Source organism: Pseudorca crassidens, chromosome 1, assembly GCF_039906515.1.
Source record: "Pseudorca crassidens isolate mPseCra1 chromosome 1, mPseCra1.hap1, whole genome shotgun sequence".
NCBI lineage: Eukaryota > Metazoa > Chordata > Mammalia > Artiodactyla > Delphinidae > Pseudorca > Pseudorca crassidens.
Genome location: NC_090296.1, coordinates 27,325,865 through 27,347,277, shown reverse-complemented (window position 1 = coordinate 27,347,277; position 21,413 = coordinate 27,325,865). Strand labels below are relative to the sequence as shown.

The 21,413-nt window shown below is 44.0% G+C and overlaps 1 protein-coding gene across 6 annotated transcripts in view; it reads left to right on the top strand.

Moving 5' to 3' along the window:
* Positions 1-21,413, top strand: part of IFT43 (intraflagellar transport 43) — an 88,104-nt gene that overhangs the window by 18,201 nt on the left and 48,490 nt on the right. For 3 of the 6 annotated variants that reach the window (XM_067730004.1, XM_067730006.1, XM_067730005.1), the window contains exons 3-4: positions 229-294; positions 14,459-14,523. In XM_067730004.1, the coding sequence (XP_067586105.1) occupies positions 229-294; positions 14,459-14,523 (131 nt within the window). The remainder of the gene's footprint in view (positions 1-228; positions 295-14,458; positions 14,524-21,413) is intronic. The other 3 variants (XM_067730007.1, XM_067730009.1, XM_067730008.1) reach the window with 1 other exon arrangement.

The window sequence follows — 21,413 nt, the reverse complement described above, 5'->3', positions numbered from 1 at the left end:
TCCCGTTGCGGAGCACAGGCTCCGGATACGCGGGTGCAGCAGCCACGGCCCACGGGCCCAGCCACTCCGCGGCACGTGGGATCCCCCCGGACCGGGGCACAAACCCATGTCCCCTGCATCGGCAGGCAGACTCCCAACCACTGCGCCACCAGGGAAGCCCTCACCCTCATTTTTGAAGGATCTTTTCTATCTATATAGAATTCTGAACTGAACATTTTTTTCTTTCAGCACTTTAAAGATTGTCATTCCTTTGTCTTCTGGCCTTCATTGTTTCTGACGATTGTTCTCCGTTATGTAAGTCTTTTCTCCTTCCTCTGATTGCTTTAAAGCTTCCTTTTTATCTTTGGATTTCAGCAGTGTGACTGTGATGTGCCTAGCTGACTTGCTTTGTATTTGTTCTGCTTGGGATTTGCCGAGATTCTTAGGTCAGTAAGTCAATATGTCTCACGAAATTGGAGAATTTTAGGCCATTATTACTTCTAATATGTTTTCTGCTCTGCTTTGTCTCTCCTTGTTCCTGGGACTCCAATACCTGTATGTTAAACTGCTTGATATTGTCCCTTCGGTTCGTCCTGTGTGTTTTTTTTTTTTTTGTCCCTGAAGCATTGTTAATTTTCCCCTTTCCTTTATCTTTTTGTTCTTCAGATTGGATATTTTCTGTTGATCTGTCTTCAGGTTCACTGATCATTTCCTCTGCTGTCTTCAAACTGAACTTTTCATTTCAGATACTGAACATTTAAATTCTAAAGTTCCATTTCTTTTTTTTACATAGCTTCTATTTCTCTATTAGATTCCCCATTTGTTCATTCATTATGACCATCTTTGAAATCCTTGAACATATATTTATAATAGCTGCTTTAAAACCCTTGTCTGTTAATTCCAATATCTGGGTCATGTTGGTGTCAGTTTTTATTGTTTTTACTTTTGACTATAGGTCATGTTTCTTCACATGTCTAGTAATTTTTGTTGATATGCCAGACATTTTGGATAATACATTGTAGAAACTCTGGATTATGTTACCTTTCTTTGAAAAGTGTTGATTTTTGTTTTAGCAGGCAGTTGAATTATTTTCAGATCACCTTGAATTTGTGAAGACTTGGTTTTAGGTTTTGCTAGGTCAGGTCTGTTTTGGTTTTGCCTTTAGTCCCAGAGCAAATCCCATAGACCCAGGACGTGGTCTTTACTCCTAAGGTGTGGTTTTTCTGGGATTTCAGTGGAAAATCCAAGGTGTGTATCAAGTACCTTTAACCTGGAACTCATATTCCAATCTGTGTCTTGCCTGCAGTGGGCAGCAGCTGAAATTTTACCTCCACTCTTTTTTATTTTTAGCCCTTCAGCAATTGCTTTTCACTGAGTTTCTTGGAGTCTCCTCCATGACCAAAGGATTTTAGGGGAGTTTATATGCAGATTTGGGGCTAACTCCTTCCCAGGATTTCTCCCTGTCTATCTTTAGTGACTCTGGCAGCCCCAAATTTGTCCTCAAACCAATAAAACTGCAGCTTCCTGCTTGAATTCTAGCTACTCAGTTGCTGCCCAGACTGGAGAGTGCACTCAAAGGGAAAATCCATTTAAACATGGATTTTTACCCAGTGCAGTTCTTGTCTTTCAAGGATCAGATCCCTCCAGTTTCCCTACTGCTTTTGTTTGCCCACTAGTGCCTTCAGATAGTTGTTTTCTATATTTTGTCCAGAGTTTATACTTGGTATCTGTGTGAAGGTGAGTTGAATACAAACTGCTCCCCCATTACTGGATCCAGAAGCTGTCAGTTGCTTTTGGATTGTTTCAGACTACACTGTGGTTTTTTTTTTCAAGTGGTACTGTTGGCAAGAAACGAATGAGAGTGGTTGGTGCAGAAACAACAAACACTTTCTCTTGGAATAACTGACGGGCATTCAGGTGCCTTAGCTATTGAGACAGGAAGTGTTCTAACATCCCTGGTGATTTGGGAGTAATGATCAGAAACATGGGTATGCAAGAGGCCCAGAGACATGGGATTCAGTCCCCATGATGTAAGAGCTAATCCTTGCAGGTGCTGTGCTGAACACTCTGTAAAGGTAGTCGAGAAAGAACTCTGAAGTTATAGATACAGAGAACAAACAGGTGTTTGCCTGAGGGGAGGGGGCGGGGGAGGAAATAAATAGGTGAGGGAGATTAAAAGGTACCAACTTCCAGCTGCAGAATAAATGAGTCACGGGGATGAAATGTACAGTGTGGAGGGATATAGTAGTAACTGTGTAATATCTTTGTATGGTGACAAGACTCATCGTGGTGATCATTTGGAAAAGTATAGAAATATCGAATCACTGTGTTGTGTAACAGGAACTAACATAGGTCAATTATACTTCAAAAACAAGCAGACTCATGGAAAAAGATGAGGTTTGTGATTACCAGAGGTGGGAGTGGGCGTGGGAGTGGGGGGAGGGGGAGTTGGACAAAGGCAGTCAGAAGATATAAACTTTCAGTTATAAGATAAATAAGTTCTAGGGGTTTAATGTACAACATGATAAATACTATGAACCCTGCTGTATGATATATATGAAAGTTGTTAAGAAAGTAAATCCTAAGAGGTCTCATCACAAGAAAAAATTTTTTTCTATCTCTTTAATTCTGCATCTATATGAGATGATAGATATTCATTAAACGTACTGTAATAATAACTTCATGATGTGTGTACATCAGATCATTATGCTGTACCCCTTCAACTTATACAGTGCTGTACGTCAGCTGAGTAGGAAGATTTACGGGTTACGTGTACCCAGGCCACGCCTTTTGCACCAGGCCATTGTCACCTGGGAGCAGTCGAGCGGATGGCCTTACGCCTTTCTTGTTTGTGAAAGGGTGGGAAGAGAGCCTGAGAAATCAACCTTGGGCTTGGACTGAAAAGCTGAAGAAGAGAGAGAGCATAGCACGTCTTAACACTGGTCTAGGAGGATGTTTTTTTCCAAAATGAGAGAACCAAGAACAATGTAGCACGTTTTTCATAAACTAAATTTATTCACCATCAAGGACCATTCTTTATTCTGGTTTGTGTCCTTCCTAATTTGGGGAGCTTGAACAGATCCCTTCTTTAATGAAATAGTGGTGAGAGGAAATAGTGTTGTTTTTTTTAAAGATTCTTAACAAAATTAAAAGTTGTGAACTCGATACTGCCAACCACATCCCACCCCCACCCCCACAAACAAAGTTTGTTTTTCGAAATACTGGCTGTCCATGAAATCTGGAAGTCTAGGAAACACAGTTCTAGAAGGTTAAAACAATATTTTAGGGTTGCTGGGCTCCCTTGAAATCTTGTGAGGGGAGGTAGTGAGGTGTGTGCTAATTTGCCAGCCATGACTTGGTCTCGCCCAGAGCACCTTCCCTCGCCTCCAGGGCCACCGCAGGGTAAAGAACTGCAGTGCAAGGCCTGTGTTGTCCGTGGTCTCACAGCGGTGAACAGAGTAGGGATTTGGACGGGCATTCCTCTCTGCATCCCACAGGATGGGGAATATTCCCAAATGTTCCCACGTACCCTATCATAAAGAGACCCAAATCCCATATTTCAATACACAGTCCTCAAACTGCCCACTTCAAATGACGCAAGGGTTAATATTTTTCCACGCTCCCTCCACTTCTTTTCCATCAAAGCCCTTGAGGGATTGTGAGAGACCAGGTTTCCTAAAGCAGCGAGGTTACAGCTTGCTTCTCTGCTCTCCTTCTGTTCCAGGTTATCCCAGTCTGGATTGGGTTGAGGTAGCAAGTCTAGGCTCTGCTTATCCGAAGTCACAGGTGCCGGGAGGGCTCGCTTCCTGGAGTGCTGGGAACTCACATCCTCCACACTGTGCGTCCTTCCGGTTACACACATGCACATGGGTTTTAACAAACTGAAAGGAGTTACGAGAATGACAAAAACTATAGGTTTTGATTTATGATGCAAGTTGAAAGGAATGTTTATTTTGGCTGAACCGAAGAAAGTCTGGGGGAACAGGGTATTTCTTTATAAGTGTGTGGAAGGTATAGACCCAAGAAAGCTGATTTCGGATGACCCAGAGGGATGTAATTGAGCTTAAGAGGATGCCACCCAAGGTAAGAACATCCAGGGTGAATTTTAAGAATGATTTTGGGGGCTGAAATCTGTTCTCTTTGGATCAGCCTCTGTAACAAATGGCTGGCAGCCCTATCCCATGAGTCATCTGAAGTGGGCAGTTTGATGACTGTATTGAGATACGGGATTTGGGTCTTTTTATGATAGGGTATGTGGGAATACTGGGGGGAGTGTGACACCACGAGAGTAATCGCCAGATACTGTGGTTGCCTGAACATCACATTTATTTCTCAGTGAGCAGAGGGACTGTGACTTCCTCCTCTTGGTTCAGGCAACTTGAAAGAATTTCTCTCTGTTCAGGGAAGCTGGACTAGGTAAGAGCTGGACCCCTGGAATGAAACTTGTGCAAGGCAGTCCCAAATAATATGTTTACCTCCCCCAATCTTCCCGTTGTCTCAACCCTGGGCATTAAGGATTTTTTTCCTCCAAAGGCTGCATTTCATTACTTTTATCATTTCTTATAAATAATATAGTAGCCACTGTCACCAGCACTTATTAAGTGTTTGCTCTGTGCCCAAGATTGTCTCCTGTGTTTACAGTGGGTCTGTAAGAGACTCGTGATCACTCTTATTTTGTGCAGGAGGAAAAGAGGCTTAGTGAAAGTGTGACTAGCCCAAGGCTACCTAGCTTAGAAAGTGAGGATTCTAGAATCTGAGCCCAGGACCATCCCTCCTTTCCCTCCTGTCCCTCTCCTCCCTCCCCTCCCCCTTAAACTATAACTTGAAAACTATAGCTTTCCCTCTTTACTTCTTTCTGGCAAACTCCCTCCCCCCTGCCCCCCAGTCACTCATTCTTCAAAGCTACTGCGCTGTTGGTATGTGGAGAGTATCTGTGACATGCAGTAAAGAGACAGCTACTTTCTAAGTACAGAGGTTTATATTAAATTCAGCCTAACACAGTTTGGCATAGTGCTCAAGCTGTTAAGGTTTATTTTTGACATCACTTTTTAATCCTGACTTTACCCTTAACCCTTCCCTCATCTTGCCTCACGAAAGAGGTAAGGGTTAGACCAAGCCTCTTGCTGTTCCTCCTGTCTTACTGAACATATTTATATTATCAGTACATATAGATTTGGTTCCAGGACACCTCCTCTGACTCCCCGCCATGGATATCAAAATCGGTGGATGTCAAGTCCCACAGTCCACCCTCCGTATCCATGGTTCCTCATGGATTCCACCAACCACGGATCGTGTTGTACTGTATTTCCTGAAAAAAATCTGCATATCAGTGGACCCGCATAGTTCAAACCTGTGTAGTTCAACGGTCAACTGTACTCTGTGCCCAGAAGATACATGAAGGAGGTGGTCCTTTTGGTTTGGTCTTCCCAGGTCTTAACCTTGTCATTGATCTAGTCTCTCTTGTTCTTGGGCACTTTGTTCCAGTCCAGACAGATTCTTTTCTGTAGCCGCTGTGTCCTTTCACTCCTGTTCTAGCTGGCATGAACCTAGCATCTGGGAAATCATGTATCATCTGGTTCAGTGCCAAGCTTTGGTGTCAGAAACCAAATTGGATTTGAATCCTTGCTTCATTTCTTACTGCTAGGATGATTTTAAATTAATCTCTCAGCTTCAGTTTCCTCGTGGGTAAACTTGTTGCACAGTAGTGGACAGTTCACAGGGTCTCGGGGATTCTGCAAAGTAATCCTTCTAAAGCTTTGGCATAGAGTAAACCCTCAGTAGATGTTGGCTGGTATTATAATTATGAGCTATCAATTAGTTAATGTATTCTTTCTCATTGGCTAGGTTGGCTTATTCACCACTGATCAAATCTGTGTGCTTACATATTCTCATTTCTCCCTGTAACCTTTTCTTCTCTGTTTTTTGTCCCCACCCGCTTCATACAAGTTCAGATTGAATATAAACATTTCATGTCATCGTTTACATCTTTTTGCCTAGATACCCTCTCCCTGAATTGAAAAATACAATTCGTAGACTCAGAGAATCACAGAATTGTAGAATTGGGAGGAATCACTTCTACTATGAGTTAAAATCTAGGATCATGAAACTAGTTAGTGGCAGAGTCAGGACTAGAGCCCAGACTAGAAGCAGTCTGGTCTAGTGTTCTTTCTACCACATTTTTTTCCTTACCCAAATTTCACATATGCATATATGCACAATTAAAACACAATCCACAGCAAATTGGGGGTGGGGTGAGAGGTGCGGGGAGGCACTTTTATTTAGAAACTCATTCTCCCGTCATGTCTAGTCCTGGCAGGGATCTGACCTTACCTTTTGGGTGTAGAGTTGTTTTCTGGCCCTCAGGGTACTGGTGTTCGGAGTTCCCAGCCACAGAGTGGAGAAGGTCTCTGTTCCTGTTCAGCACAGGTCTTCTTTGAGCAGATACACCTACGAACAACCCTCGTACTGGTGCTCTCCTCTTCCCCACCCCTGTCTTTTTTCTCTTTTGTTAATCTGAACTTCATGCATCTAGTTTTTCTTTTTTACCTTTAGCTTTTCATTAAAATTTGAAACATCCAGAAAAGTAGAAACAATAGTACAATGAACAACATACACCCACCACCTAGGTTCAATTGTTTTCAACATTTTGCTGTATTTGCTTGAATGATAATTTTTTAAATATTTTAAAATATGTATTTACATGTTTTATATATAACTTTTTGCTGAGTTATTTCAAAGCAAACATCATGAAATGTCACTTAAATTCTTCAGCATATATCTCTGAGAAATAGGGACATTTTCCTAGAAATCCACAACTCCACACCTAACAGTATTAGCAATTCCCTAATACCATCTATTACCCAGGCCATATTCATTTCCCTCAGTTGTCTCCAGAATATCTTTTATAGCTGACTGTTTTCAAACCAGGATCCAATCAAGAACCACTCTACTAAGTTTCTCTCTCTTAAGTCTCTTTTAAAAAATTTGGAATAGTCTCCACCCCAGCCCCCTTTTTAATGGTATTAACTTTTTGAAGAGTTTGGGCCAGTTATTCTCAGAGTTTCCCTTGTGCTGGCTTTTCTGATTCTTTTTTCCTTGTGTCACTGAACTTCCTCCTCTTTCACCTGATCTGCAGTAAGCCGGAAGTCAGATTGGAAGGCTTGCTTACATTCCAGCTGAATGCTTGGGGCAGTATCTTTTCCTGGGTGGCACTGTATGCCTCAGGTGGTAGCACATCACGTCCCCATTGTTGACGTGCTAAGTGTGATCACTGAGTTAGGGTGCTGACAGATATCTCTGTTGTCAAGGAACATTTTCTCCCTCGCACCTGGCACATAATGTGTGGGGCGATTCTTTGGCATCAAGAGAATGTCCAGTTCCCTGTCAATCAGTCTTTCACCTAATGGCTTTAGCATCTATTGATGATCAGGTTTCTGTCTTATACTAAAATAGAGTTCGCATCTTGCTATGTCCATTTCAGCTTGAAAGAGCTACATTTATTCATAAGGGTTCAGTTATAAGCTTGCATGCTCCATTACCTGCCATGACCTTAAACCCGTGAGGGGAAGACTCAGGTCTGTGACGAATTAGTTGTCAGACCCAGGTTGAGGCTGGAGGAAGAAACTGGCAGAGATGGAACTGTGCCTGGTGGACAGATTTGAGGAATAAATGCAGCCCCTGCAGTGTGCGCACCTATTAATAAATGTTAGTCTTCTCTCTCCTCAAGCACATAAGAGCAGCTTTCCTGGGTCTTCCGTCAGGTTGCTGGAGGAAGGAAAGGAAGTTTGTTTTTAGCCAGAAATCAAGGGTTGGACATGGGAGGTGGGAGGTGGGAGGTGTGCAGTGGCTCTTGCTTAACTGAATGCCTTTTCTTTGGGGAATTCATGCGTGTGTTTGGACTGGCTTTTTGAAACAGGCTGCCGTTTGGATTTTGGACTGATTCACATTGTGGGGTTTCTCCAGGACTTCTGAGAGTGTGTGAGAAGTTTCTAAACTCGAAAGGCTCCTTTTTTGGCACTGCAGTATCTTTTCTATTTCGGCATCTTAAGAATCTGGGGGAACCATATAAAGATCAGAAACAAGTCTAGCCCTAAAGGCTCCCTGTGACTTGGTAATTCCAGTTAGTTGAATCCTGGCCCATTCGGATGAGACCATATAAAGTGGCCGTTTCCTGAATTTCCTGCTCTCTGCCTCTCATCGGCTCCTTTTTGTAGAAAGCTGGTATTTCAGGACCGCAACCACCAGTCACGTGCTTCCACCCCTTTACTCGCAGTCATTTCTGCCCCTGTTTATTTTTGGAGAGAGCACATTTTTGCTTCTCTCCAGGAGCTATGCGGGGTCCTGCCCCCTCCGTCCATCAGGCGGCAGCCCCGGCGGGCTGTGCTGCTTTCCCACACTCGGAGACGTGACTCCAGCTTTTAAGAGAGAACACGAGGGATGCACTGCTTAAGGGCTACCGTCACCCGCTCCTATTTCTGTCCCTCCTGGGGTTGCACATTTTAAGACTCTTTCTTTTTCAAAAACAAGTTTGGGTAATGTTACCTGGCGGTAAATCTGCCAAAATTGGAAATCGTTTTCCCAGCAGATGTCTTGGGGCCATGCCTTATTTAAAGGATAAGCCAGGACCTTTGAATTCTAGGTCTAGGTCCTCTCTTCTTTCTGGCTTTTAAGATCATTCGAGCTCTACTCTCTCTCACCCATCTGGGTTTGTTTGTTCGTTTGTTTGTTTTTCCCTCCTTCCTAACACAGGGATAGGAAACAGATTTCTTCCAGAGTCATACCTCATACAGATGGGTAATGTCTTCCCAGGTGCTTGGTCAAGGAGGATTGTGGAGTTGGTGGGCTCGGTGAAAAAAAAAGCCACAGCTGTCTTAGACTAAGTTTCTAGTTTCAAGGATGGAGCAAGAGTAAATTCCTTTTTCTTTAAATGCCCAGGTCATTACACAGAGAACCCAGACGCACAAGATTTGAGAAATAATAACTCACACATTCATGTCTCCTCTTGTCCTACCCACACCTGGTGGGCAGGAGAGGGAAGGACCCCTGGCCCAAATGGTGGGGTCCGTAATGAAGGGTGACAACTTCTCAGCACTTTCTGTGAGGACTGGGCTCTGACAGTGAGCTGGGGAGGGCATTCAGGCTCCCAGAGCCGCCCAGCATCTGATCTGTCACCACAGGCAGGGAGAGCACAGCAATTCTGGCAGCTGATTCTAAAAGGAGCAACAGCAGGGTCTTGGTCTAGAGTGTGTCCTGTGTTTCACGTCGTCGTGGGGGGAGGGCCGCGGCGCTCTTTCTGAAACTGTGCTAACAGGTGTCTCGATGACGTCGTCATAGCTCTTAGGGAGAGCAGCCAGATATTCAGGGGCTGGACTGTCCATGCAAAAGAACCCACCAGACCTTTGAAATTGTATTGTGAAAAACCAGTCACCCGCTTACGTTTCAAAGATCATTTGCACCTAATTTTAAACTACTCCATTGTGATCAAGTTGCATCAGCTTTCGCTTCCAGCCTGCGTTGTACAGTGATAGGTGCTGAGGACCTTGGACCCTGACCAGTACAGTGATCAGTGAACAGCATTTGCTACAGCCTGAGTGTTATGTGCTATCCTGGTGTCACTGCACCTTGCATCTGGTTGCTTCTGGAATGCTTTTCCTTTACATTTCTGCTTAGCTTTCCAATCCAGGGCCTGCCCCACTTATTCCATAAAGCTTCCGTCAACCTCCTCGTCCTCAGCACTTCCCACGCTGGTACGATTCTGTGTAGCCTTCAGTCAGGCCTTGCAAACGTATGCACGCTTGTCAGAGCGCTGTCTGAATGATGCCCCAGGAGAGTGTGGCCCAATAAAAACCACCAAAGGTGACGAGAAAACTGCAGAGTTTAGTGGAACTGCCCCAGGGCTGAGGGATTCCTCCTCAGCTTCACCTTTGGACCCTGATGCAGCCTCTCGCTGGAAGGACTGTCAGTTCCTCCATCCCTGATACCTACCTCCCCACTCCAGTGTGGCTTTGGCGTTTTCAGATTAAGCCCAATGTCCATCACATAGATTTCATACAGACCTGATACATCCTGAATTCTGCCTCTTTCCAGCCTCATTGGACCCGGGGTATCATTTGAGGACAGGGATGACGTCTTCTGCTTTTTCTAACTCACCTGATGCGTGTAGGACAGTGCTCAGCTCCCCACATAGGAACAAAGTTGAATTCTGGGGAGAAGCCTTTGTCACTTGGTAATAATGGTTAATTACATCTGTCTCATGGAGACAGGGTATTTGTGTTTTTTGTTTTGGTTTTTTTTGGCGGTACGTGGGCCTCTCACCGCTGTGGCCTCTCCTGTTGCGGAGCACAGGCTCCGGACGCGCAGGCTCAGCAGCCATGGCTCACGGTCCCAGCCGCTCCACGGCATTTGGGATCTTCCCGGACCGGGGCACGAACCCGTGTCCCCTGCATCGGCAGGCAGACTCTCAACCACTGCGCCACCAGGGAAGCCCGGAGACAGGGTATATGTGTGTGCCCGTAACAAGACTCATAGTAGGGAGTATTTATTAAAAAAAGAAAAACGAAGAATTTCTTATCCTAGGACTCAGAGTATTAAATCATGACCATAAGGATTCCCCATCAGGAGAGACATCTCCCGCCAAACACCCAAGCCCTACCTTGCAGAGAGCTGAGTTCTGCCCGCCCCCCATCTCCCGGCCACCTCAGTGCTCTCTCAGAGGTTGGCCAGGACTCCCAGTGGGGAGCAGGGAAGGCCACTATAACCCTGCCCCATTTGGTGCAGAGAAGTACTTTGTAACTCTTCCTCTCCCAGGTGATCTCAGGGAAAAGCAGCCTATACGGTTTTTACAACATTATGTCAACTCCGGAAGTCTTCAGTTATTAGTGCAAAAGCCCCTTTGATTTGGGGACTAGTTGTTAAATTCTTCGGCTGCGGAGGAGTGACTCTTGTGTGGTGGTCTTTCTGTTTCGAAGCTGCTGTCCTAATTTAGCAGCTGGCACTGTTTCGGAGTGGAAAGAAGATGAGAAAAGAAGTGTCTTTGTGTTACGTCTAGGCCGAAGGGATTCTCACTCATCCTTCCAATAGCTGTGACTTTCTGGGGTTTGTGGTTAAAGAAGAGAAAGCGGATCATTTGGGGGTTTGGAATCTTAGGGAACTTTATTAACCATATGATGCATCAGTAGTCAAAATGACAGCTCACGCCAGGCTCAGAGGAGTCTTTATTCCCCCTCTTTTCCAAATGGTACAGTATATGTTACTACACGTGGCCTAACCTTTCAAATATTGACATTAGTGATGCTGCTGCTGCTGCTAACAGTAAAGATATAGTACTTGTTATGTGCCAGGCACTGCTCTAAGCATTTACCATATAGTCACTAATTTAATCCCTCAACAGCTCAGTGGTTACTCAAAGGAGTGAGTTTTGACCTAAATTTATGTCACTTATGCTCCTTTTCCACGATGCCTAACCTTTCACAATCTCTCCCCAGTTCAATCCCTGCTCCTCTTGTCCACCACCACCTTTTTTTTTTTTTTTTTTGCTGCGTTGGGTCTTTGTTGCTGTGTGCGGGCTTTCTCTGGTTGCGGCAAGCAGGAGCTACTACTCTTCGATATGGTTCGCGGGCTTCTCATTGCAGTGGTTTCTCTTGTTGCGGAGCACGGGCTCTAGGCGCGCGGGCTTCAGTAGTTGTGGCTCGTGGGCTCTAGAGCGCAGGCTCAGTAGTTGTGGTGCACGGGCTTAGTTGCTCTGCATCACGTGGGATCTTCCTGGACCAAGAATTGAACCCAAGTCCCCTGCATTGGCAGGCGGATTCTTAACCACCGCGCCACCAGGGAAGTCCCCTCCTGTCCCCCTTGTCACCTACACCCCATGGCAGAAAGCAGAGGTGGGGTCAGGACACACAGGTTGGGGAACCTTGCCAAGGCCACCAGACCCCTTCCCTTCTTCTTGTAGACTATCAGTGGAAAAGTGCCAAATAGGCCTGGGCCTCCTGACACCATGGCAACACGGATTTCACGTGGGTTTATTCTGTCCAACACCCAGAGCAAAGAGCAGACAACAGGGGATCCCAGCTCTGAGAAGCTAGTTCCAGGGCCACACACTCAGATGCCACAGGGGCTAGGCAGGGCACCTGGGTGAGTGAAGTGGGACTGGGGGTTAGACACAGGCATACCTGCAGTGTGCACACTGACGTGGTAAGAAAAGATCTCACTTCCACCCAAGAAATATGCTTGTTCCCATTTTTGTCAAAACATCTGACATAGCTTTCATTTTCCCACTTCCAGTAGGCCTAGGAAGCGAGAGAGAATTCTGTACTGGAAGAGAAACAACAGCACAACCGCCATCGTAATAGATGTCAACTGGCACCTGACTTCAGCAGGAAGGAGAGAGACAGAGCGGGTGGGGGCCGTGGCGAGCTAGAATGCACGTGTCCAGTCACCAGAGGGCGGCTGCTTCTCAGCCCCAGCATTGCTAGAGTTTCCAGTTTTCCGAGAGAAGCCGGAGAGTCCTGTTTTGTATGGAAATCTTACAATTTTTAGAATGGTAGTTTAAATTTAAAAACAGACAAAAACCACTGTATGGCCAAACCAAATATGCAGTTCCTAGTTGTGACCTCCAAATTCAGGAATGCACATTGTCACAAGATGGTCCTACCCTTGGGTAAAGGAAAGTGGGATGTTATCTGCAAAAGCATAGGGAAGAAAGCTGTGGGCCAGATTCGTTTAAAACCTCCTGTAGGGGCCCGATATGATTCAGTTCCAATCTCTTTAACATTTGCAATGCCTTCCACATGGTAAGAGCTGAACAAGACAACGTTCTTGGTCTCTGCTTATAGACAACTTTGGCTTGTGGTAGTTTGGGCTTATTCTGATTCCAGCTGGTCCTTATAGTTCCAACACTCAGTGCTGTCTGAGCAGCCTAACCTCTGAGCTTCAGTTCCAGATTCCCGGGACAGAGAACTTGATTGGTTGTGACTGGCTCTGACTGGTGCAGCCCTGGTTCAGTCACCTGTGTCTAAGGGAAGAGGGGTCCTGGGATGGAAGGCTTCTCCGTCCAGCCTGGGGACCGGTGATTGTGTGTGGCAGGGATACTAAAAAAGGATGCATGGACTGGGAATTAATGGTGGGGATCTCTTCGTTCATCTTCTTTGGGTTCCCCCCGAGAGAGACAAGCAATAGTGCGTTTTCTACTTCTACATTTTTGTTGTTTCTGAGAGTACAGAACCTCATTACTCAAGTTTGTTTTCTCTAAAGTACTACTTAGGTTTCCCAGGAGCTAAGTTGGATGCAGGCTTTCCAGGACTTGCCTTCTCCTCCATCAGGCCTTTCCAATAGTTTCTGCTTCATCCCGCAGAAAGACTCCGTCTCTAGATGGAACATGTCCTTGGCAGGCTGGGGTGCTACCAGAGAAGCAGGAAAGGAAACACATCTTGGTGTAAAATAAAAATATCAAAAGTTAAAAGGTATTTCACCATATTGAGGGAATGTTTTCTTAAAAAGCTGCAAGCTAGGTTTAAAGCAACAGATTGAAAGGGCATTACAGTGATTTTAGCGCAGGAGTCTGCAGAATACTTCCCGCCAAATTTGGCCCACTGCTTGTCTCTGTAAAGTTTTATTGGAACACATTACACCCAGGTGTTTACTTCTTGTCTGTGGTTTGATTGCCCTGGAGCTTCAGAGTTGAGTAGCTGCAACAGAGACTGTGCGGCCCACAAAATCAAAAATAGTTACAAGAATTCCTGCACTTGGGTTTGTGGATGTATCTATTGCAGGTGAATGCTTCCTGCCCAAATAACTTGAGTAGCTTTTTAACCCACCACTTGAGTTTGTGTCTTTGAAGCAAGCCTCTCTCTTATATTGTTATTTTATTACTTTTCTTTTTATAAAAGTGATATAAATTGACGGTAAAAAGGAATTGGAAAATGCACAACAGCATAAAGAAGGAAAAAGGAATCGCCATAATTCTTTCACTGGATCCTCTCATTCATGCACTGATAGCTGATTAACGCTACATGTTCTGTGTTAGTGATCTTTTCACAAAATTAGAAGCATATAGCTACTATTTTGAACATGTTTTAAAAAGTTAGCACATGTTGAACTTTCTCATATCATTAATTCCTTTTTAATACAGTTTTTTATTATTGCATAGTATTTTCACATGTGTATTCCGTGATTTACTTAAATTCCTTATTGACATCCAGTTATTCATTATATTCAAAAATGACATTGTGTTTCTCTCTGATTATTTCCTTGGGATAAATTCCTGGGGTTAGAATTGCTGGCTCAAAAAGTGTGAGCATTTCTAAGGCTTTCAGTAGACGTTGCCAGATTGTCCTCCAGAAGGGTACGAAAGCACCCAGGTTTCATAGTATTGTATTTGCATTTGAAGGTTTCAGAAGGTTGGTTTAGGTTACCTTAACCTCAGCCCTGTGTGCTTGAACGCTGGTCTTGGGTGACTGTTTTGTTGACGTCTCTTCCCTTGCAGGCTCCCCCTCCCAAGCCACCACGCAGGCAAGGAGGCTGGGCAGATGACTCCATGAAGGCTTCCAAGTGAGTGCTGGCAGGTCACGGGGTGGGGGGCGGGGGCGGGGGGCGGGCAGGGGACACTGTGCTCCTGTGTTGTTCTTTTATTTTTTATAACCGCTTTACTGAGATGTAATTCATATACCTTACAATTCACCCCTTTGAAAGGTACAATTCAGCTGTTCTTAGTATATTTTCAGAGCTGTAGTGTCATCACCACAATCACTTTTAGAACATTTTTATTACCCCCTAAAGAAACGCCATACCCATTAGTAGTCACTGCCTGTGTCCCCCTGCAACCTCCCCAGCCCCAGGCAACCACCAACCTGTTTTCTGTCTCTCTGATTTGCCTATTCTGGACATTTCATGTAAATGGAATCATATGTTACGTGGTCCTTTATGACTGGCTTCTTTCACTTGGCATGTTTTCAAAGTTCCTCCGTATTCTAACATTCTGTGTTTTTCTTAAAGTTACTTTCTTTTTTTTTTTTTTTTTTTTTTTCCCGGTACGCGGGCTTCTCACTGTTGTGGCCTCTCCCCTTGCGGAGCACAGGCTCCGGACGTGCAGGCTCAGCGGCCATGGCTCACGGGCCCAGCCGCTCCGCGGCATGTGGGATCTTCCCGGACCGGGGCACGAACCTGTGTCCCCTGCATCAGCAGGCAGACTCTTAAGCACTGTGCCACCAGGGAAGCTCTTAAAGTTACTTTCTAAACAGAATGGACTTGCCTGTTAGTTACTGCTGGATTACAAATCATTTTGGTCTTTAATCCCTTGTAGTAAGTCTCAGACGAAAGGTAAACCAATATACATGTATGTATGTATATACGTTTACTACACCAGTGTGATGGCCAACGATAAACTCAGGGAAGGAATTTCTTTTTCTCAAAGAAGAGTCATTACTTTTGTTCAGAATTTCCTTCAGCAGTTGTTACCTTCAAAATAGCACTATCGAAAATATTTTTTTCCAGTTTTCCCCCCTTCCTCCTCCCTTCCACTCCCCAGCTCTAAACACACACACACACACACACACACACACACACACACACGTGCATACACCCTTTTTTTCTCCCCTGAATCATCTGAAAATAAGCTGCAGTCATCATGATATTTCACCTGTTAATATTCCAACATGCATCTCTGAAGATTAAGGACATTCTCTAAATAATCACATATAATGATCACATCTAAGAAATTTCATAAAGATTTAATAATATTTAAAATATAGTCTATATTTAAATTTCCCCAGTTGTCCCCAAAATCTCTTCTGTAGTTCCAGGATCCAATCAGAATTCACACATTATGTTGGTAGTTCTGTCTCTTTTTAGGCTCTTTTAGTCTCTAAAATAATTCCAGCTCCCCTTCGCCGTACTACACCTCCACCCAGTATATTGACTTTTTTGAGGAATCCAGGTCAGTTGTCTTGTAGAGCGTCTCACATTCTAGATTTCTCTGATTGATTCCTCATGATCAGATTCAAGTTAAATGTTTTTGGCAAGAACAGGTGATATTGTGTACTTTTTATTGTATCTGAATGGTATAGAAAGATATACTCAGAGATATCTCACTCCCATCCTTATTCTTTCTACCTCATTCCCATCCATCTCCCATGGGTAACTTCTTTATTAGTTTCTGTTTTATCCTTCCTGTACTTCTTTTTGCAAAAAATAAGCATGTATATATAAATTTAAAATGGATCCCTATTTGTTTCTATATGTTAAGATTCAGCAAACTGTGGCCCACAGGCCAGCCACCTGCTTTTATACAATTTTTAAAGGTTACTTTCCATTTATAGTTATTACAGAATATTGGCTATATTCCCCTTCTTGTTGTACAATACATCCTTGAGCCTGTCTTACACCCAGCAGTTTTACCTCGCACTCCCCCACCCTATATTGCCCCTCCCCACCCTCATTCCCCACTGGTAACCACTAGTTTGTTCTCTGTGAGTCTGCTTCTTTTTTGTTATATTTACTAGTTTCTTGTATTTTTTAGATTCCACATAGAAGTGATATCATACAGTATTTGTCTTTCTCTGTCTGACTTATTTCACTTAGCCTAATGCCCTCCAAGTCTATCTATGTTGCTACAAACAGCAAAGTTTTGTTCATTTTTTTAATGGCTGAGTACTATTCCCTTGTATCTCTATACACCACTTCTTAATCCATTCACCTGTTGATGGACATTTAGGTTGCTTCCATATCTTAGCAATTGTAAATAATGCTGCTAAAAAAATTGGGGTACTTGTATCTTTTCAAATTAGTGTTTTTGTTTTGTTTTGTTTGTTTTGGATATATACCCAGGAGTGTCATTGCTGGGTCATATGGTAGTTCTATTTTTAGTTTTTTGAGAAACCTCCATACTGTTTTCCACAGTGGCTGCATCAATTTATATTCCCACCAACACTGTATAAGGGGTCCCTTTCTCCACATCCTTGCTAACAGTTGTTATTTGTATTCTTTTTGATGATAGCCATTCTGACAGGTGTAAGGTGATATCTCCTTGTGGTTTTGATTTGCATTTCCCTGATGGTTAGCGATGCTGAGCATCTTTTCATGTGCCTGGTGGCTCTCTGCATTTCCTCTTTGGAAAAATGTCTATTCAGTTCTTCCGCCCATTTTTTAATCAAGTTGTTTGGTTTTTTTTGATGTTGAGTTGTGTGAGCTGTTTATATATGTTGGATATTAACCCCTTATTGGTCATATCATTTGCAAATATTTTCTCCCATTCAGAAGGTTGTCTTTTCATTTTGTCAATGGTTTCCTTTGCTGTGAAAAAGCTTTTAAATTTAATTAGGTCCCATTTATTTATTTTTGCTTTTATTTCCTTTACTTTAGGAGAGGATCAAAAAAAAATATTGCTGCAATTTATGTCAAAGAGTGTTCTGCCTATGTTTTCCTCAAGTTGTTTTATAGTATCTGGTCTCACATTTAGGTCTTTAATCCATTTTGAGTTTATTTTTGTGTATGGTATTAGAGAATGTTGTAATTTCATTCTTTTACATGTAACTGTCCAGCTCTCCCAGCACCACTTGTTGAAGAGATTGTCTTTTCTCCATTGTATACTCTTGCCTCCTTTGTCATTGATCAGGTGACTGTAAGTGCACAACCACCTGTTTTTATATATCATGTTTTATTGGAACACGACCACACGCTAAGTCTACATTTTATTTATTTATTTTTGTTGTTGTTTTTGAAGTAGAGTTGATTTACAATGTTGTGTTAATTACTTCTGTACAGCAAAGTGACTCAGTTATACATACATGCATTCTTTTTCAAATTCTTTTCCATTATGGTTTTATCACAGGATATTGAATACAGTTCCCTGTGCTATGCAGTAGGACCTTGTTGTTTATCCATCCTATATATACCAGCTGGCATCTGCTAATCCCACGCTCACAGTCCTCCCCTCCCCAACCCCCTCCCCATTGGCAACCACCAGTCTGTTCTCTATGGCTCTGATTCTGTTTCTGTTTCCTAGATAGCTTCATTTGTGTCGTATTTTAGATTCCACATATAAGTGATATCATATGGTGTTTGTCCTTCTCCTTCTGGCTTTGCTTAGTATGATAATCTCTAGTTACATCCATGTTGCTGCAAATGGCATTTATCCATTATCTTTATCCATTCATCTGTTGATGGACATTTAGATTGTTTCCATGTCATGGCTATTGTGCATAGTGCTGCTAGGAACATAGGGGTGCCTGTATCTTTTTGATTTAGAGTTTTGTCTGGATATATACCCAGGAGTGGGATTGCTGGATCATATGGTAGTTCTATTTTTAGTTTTCTGAGGAACCTCCACACTGTTTTACACAGTAGCTGCACCAACTTACATTCGCACCAGCAGTGTAGGAGGGTTCCCTTTTCTCCACACCCTCTCCAGCATTTGTGATTTGTAGACTTTTTAATGATGGTCATTCTGACCAGTGTGAGGTGATACCTCATGGTAGTTCTGATTTGCACTTCTCTAATAATTAGCAATGTTGAGCATCTTTCATGTACCTATTGGCCATCTGTATTTCTTCTTTGGAGAAATGTCTCTTTAGGTCTTCTGCCCATTTTTCGATTGGGTTGTTTGTTTTTTTTGTTGTCAAGTTGTATGAGCTGTTTGTATGTTTTGGAAATTAAGCCCTGTTGGTTGCGTCGTTTGCAAATATTTTCTCCCATTCTATAGGTTGTCTTTTCGTTTTGTTTATGGTTTCCTCTGCTGTGCAAAAGCTTGTAAGTTTGATTAGGTCCCATTTGTTTATTTTCGTTTTTAATTCTATTGCCTTGGGAGAAAGACCTAAGGAAACATTGGTACATAAATGTACATTTTAAAATTTAGATCTCTGATCCATGTGGAATTAATTCCAGTGTACAGTATGAGGTGCAGATCTAGTTTTATCTTTTTTCTAAATGACTGTTGTCCCAGCACCATTTATTTGAAAATCCATCTTTCTCCAGTGAATTTAGAAGCCACCTTTTCCATAGTCTGTATCTTTGTATGTACTTGGGTCTGCTTTTGGACTCGTTATTCTGTCTGGTGGTCTGTCTGTTTATATGCCATATATGCCATATGCTATTTAAGCGCCACACTGTTCCTTTGGTGAACATAACACTGCTTTTTCGTGTTAACTAAGAAGAAGGTGACTTTGAAGTATGCTAGTGAGAGGCTAATTGAGGAGCCCTACTTTTCTAAGTTATTAGGGGATCCTAGTGTTTATATTATCTGGAATTTATTTTGAAATATGGAAATGAGTCAAATCCTATATCTGCCTCTTAGAGAAAAAGAAAGAGAATCTCAAGTGTTAATTCCTCGATGAATATATTAAAGATTTTTCCAGATCAGATCCATTTTCCCTGGGAGGGAGTGCTCTTCCATTTCCGGTGTTACTTTTCAAGGGATCCCCTTGCTTGGCTCCTCGGTCTGCCGCCTGGTCCTGACCCCTCAGTGTCTGTCGGCATGCCCAGGGCTCGTCCTCCAGCCACCTCTCCTCTGTCGACGCTCGCTCTCGGCATGCTCTCCATCCCTTCTCGGGCGTTTTCCTATCACCTGTATACTGATAACCCCAGAGTTTGTATCTCCAGCCCAGTCCTTCCCCTGAGCATCTAGCTGTCCACATGACCTTTCCACCTGAATGTGCAACTCAATCCTAACACGTCCAAATCGGTCCTCTTCATTTCCACCCCTTCCACCCCGTCTCCCAATCTGCACCTCCCCAAGGCCCCTCAGGTCTTCATAAATGGGCTCCACCTTCCCTGTCACTCAGACGCTGAACTTTGGGGTCGTCCTGGACTCCTCCATGTCCACTCAGGTTCAGTCTGTCAGCAAACCTGTTCAGTCACAGTTGAAACACACCTGTCGTCTGCGCGGCCAGTGCTACAGCCAGCATCGTTCCTGGTGCTGACTCAGGCCAGGCTCTCCTGACTGGCCTCCCCCTTCACCCTCGCCTCCCTTAGTCTTATCTGCAAGAGCCAGAGTGACCTCTTTATAACATAGGTGAGGTCATTTCACGTTTGTCTGCTCAGAACCCTCCAGGGGCATCCCCCACCCCCACCCCAAAGTAAACCCCCCAGTCTTTACCATGGCTTCCCAGGCTCCACCTGACCTCACTTTATACAGAATAGCACCCCTCATCAGTCCGTGTTCCCCATCTCCTGCTGTAGGTTTCACCACCTTACATATATCCATACACACACACGTGCACATACACGTATTGTCTTTCTCTCTCTACTCTCCTGTAAGCTCCGTGAGAGGAGACACACCCTCGTTCACATACCCCCAGTGCCTCAAACAGTGCCAGTCCATGATGAGCACTCAGTGACTATTTATTGAACACATGAATGATGAGGTCAGTAGTTTGGTTGGTCACTTACTGTGTCGGCGTGGCACATGGCGCTCTAGACGGCTGGGAGACCTGTTGGGGAGATGATGCTCTGTGTGAAGGGTGATAAGAGCCTGAACTGGGGCAATGTGTGTGAGCATGGACAGGAGAGATTTGGAGACATCTTGGGGGTAGACTTAAGAGAAGTGCCATTAGTTGGATGCAGGGCAGAGGGTGGAGTTGACGGTCCACTGCAAGGTGCCTGGCTTCGGTGACTGGTTGGGTAGTGGTGCCATCACATGGAGAAGGCAGGAGGAGAGACCTGACTTGGGGGCGGTGGCGGTCCATGCAGATCGTCTCCATGGTGTGGGAGTCCAGAAGAAAGGTCAAAAAGCAGTTACAGTTTGAGCCATACGTACAAATAGAAGACAAGGACAGAACCTTGGATTTGGCTGTTTGGAGGTTACTAGGGGCCTTTGAGGAAGTGATCACAGTGATTTGTGTTGGGACAAAAGCCGATTACAGTGGGTTGAAGAGGAAGGTGGAAGTGAGGAAATGGAGACAGTGGTACAGGCTCCTACTCTGAGAGGGAAAGGAAAGAGGTGGGGCGGTATTTGGAAGGGGGAGTCTGTGTTGAGATTCGTGTGTGTGATAAACCTGGGGAAAGAGTGATTACAGATGAAATAGGGGGGTGTGAAGGAGTAGGATCCTGGAGACATAGGATAAGACCTTCCGAGAGAGACTAATTAACCTTGGACAGGAAGAGGCAGGGACATTTTTCCTCCAGGACAGGAGGGAGCTTGGAAAGGCTGGTAAGTTATCAAAAAAGGCTGAGGGGAGTAGGGAACTGGGGGAAGAGGCCATTTTGAATTGGCCTGCGTTTTTTTTTTTCTTCTTCTTTTTTCAAAGTGGGAAGGCAAACAGTGTTGAGCTTATTGGAGCCTTTAAAGGAGAGCTGGCATCTGGAGGCAAGTAGAACACATTTGAAACAAAGAGGAAAGGGGGCCAACTAGCGGTCAGAGAGGTGATTGTTGGGCTGGATTGAGGGTCTGCCCCGTGAAGGCTGGAGAACGTGAGCTCCTGCTATTTGCAGGTGCCCCAGGGGAGCTC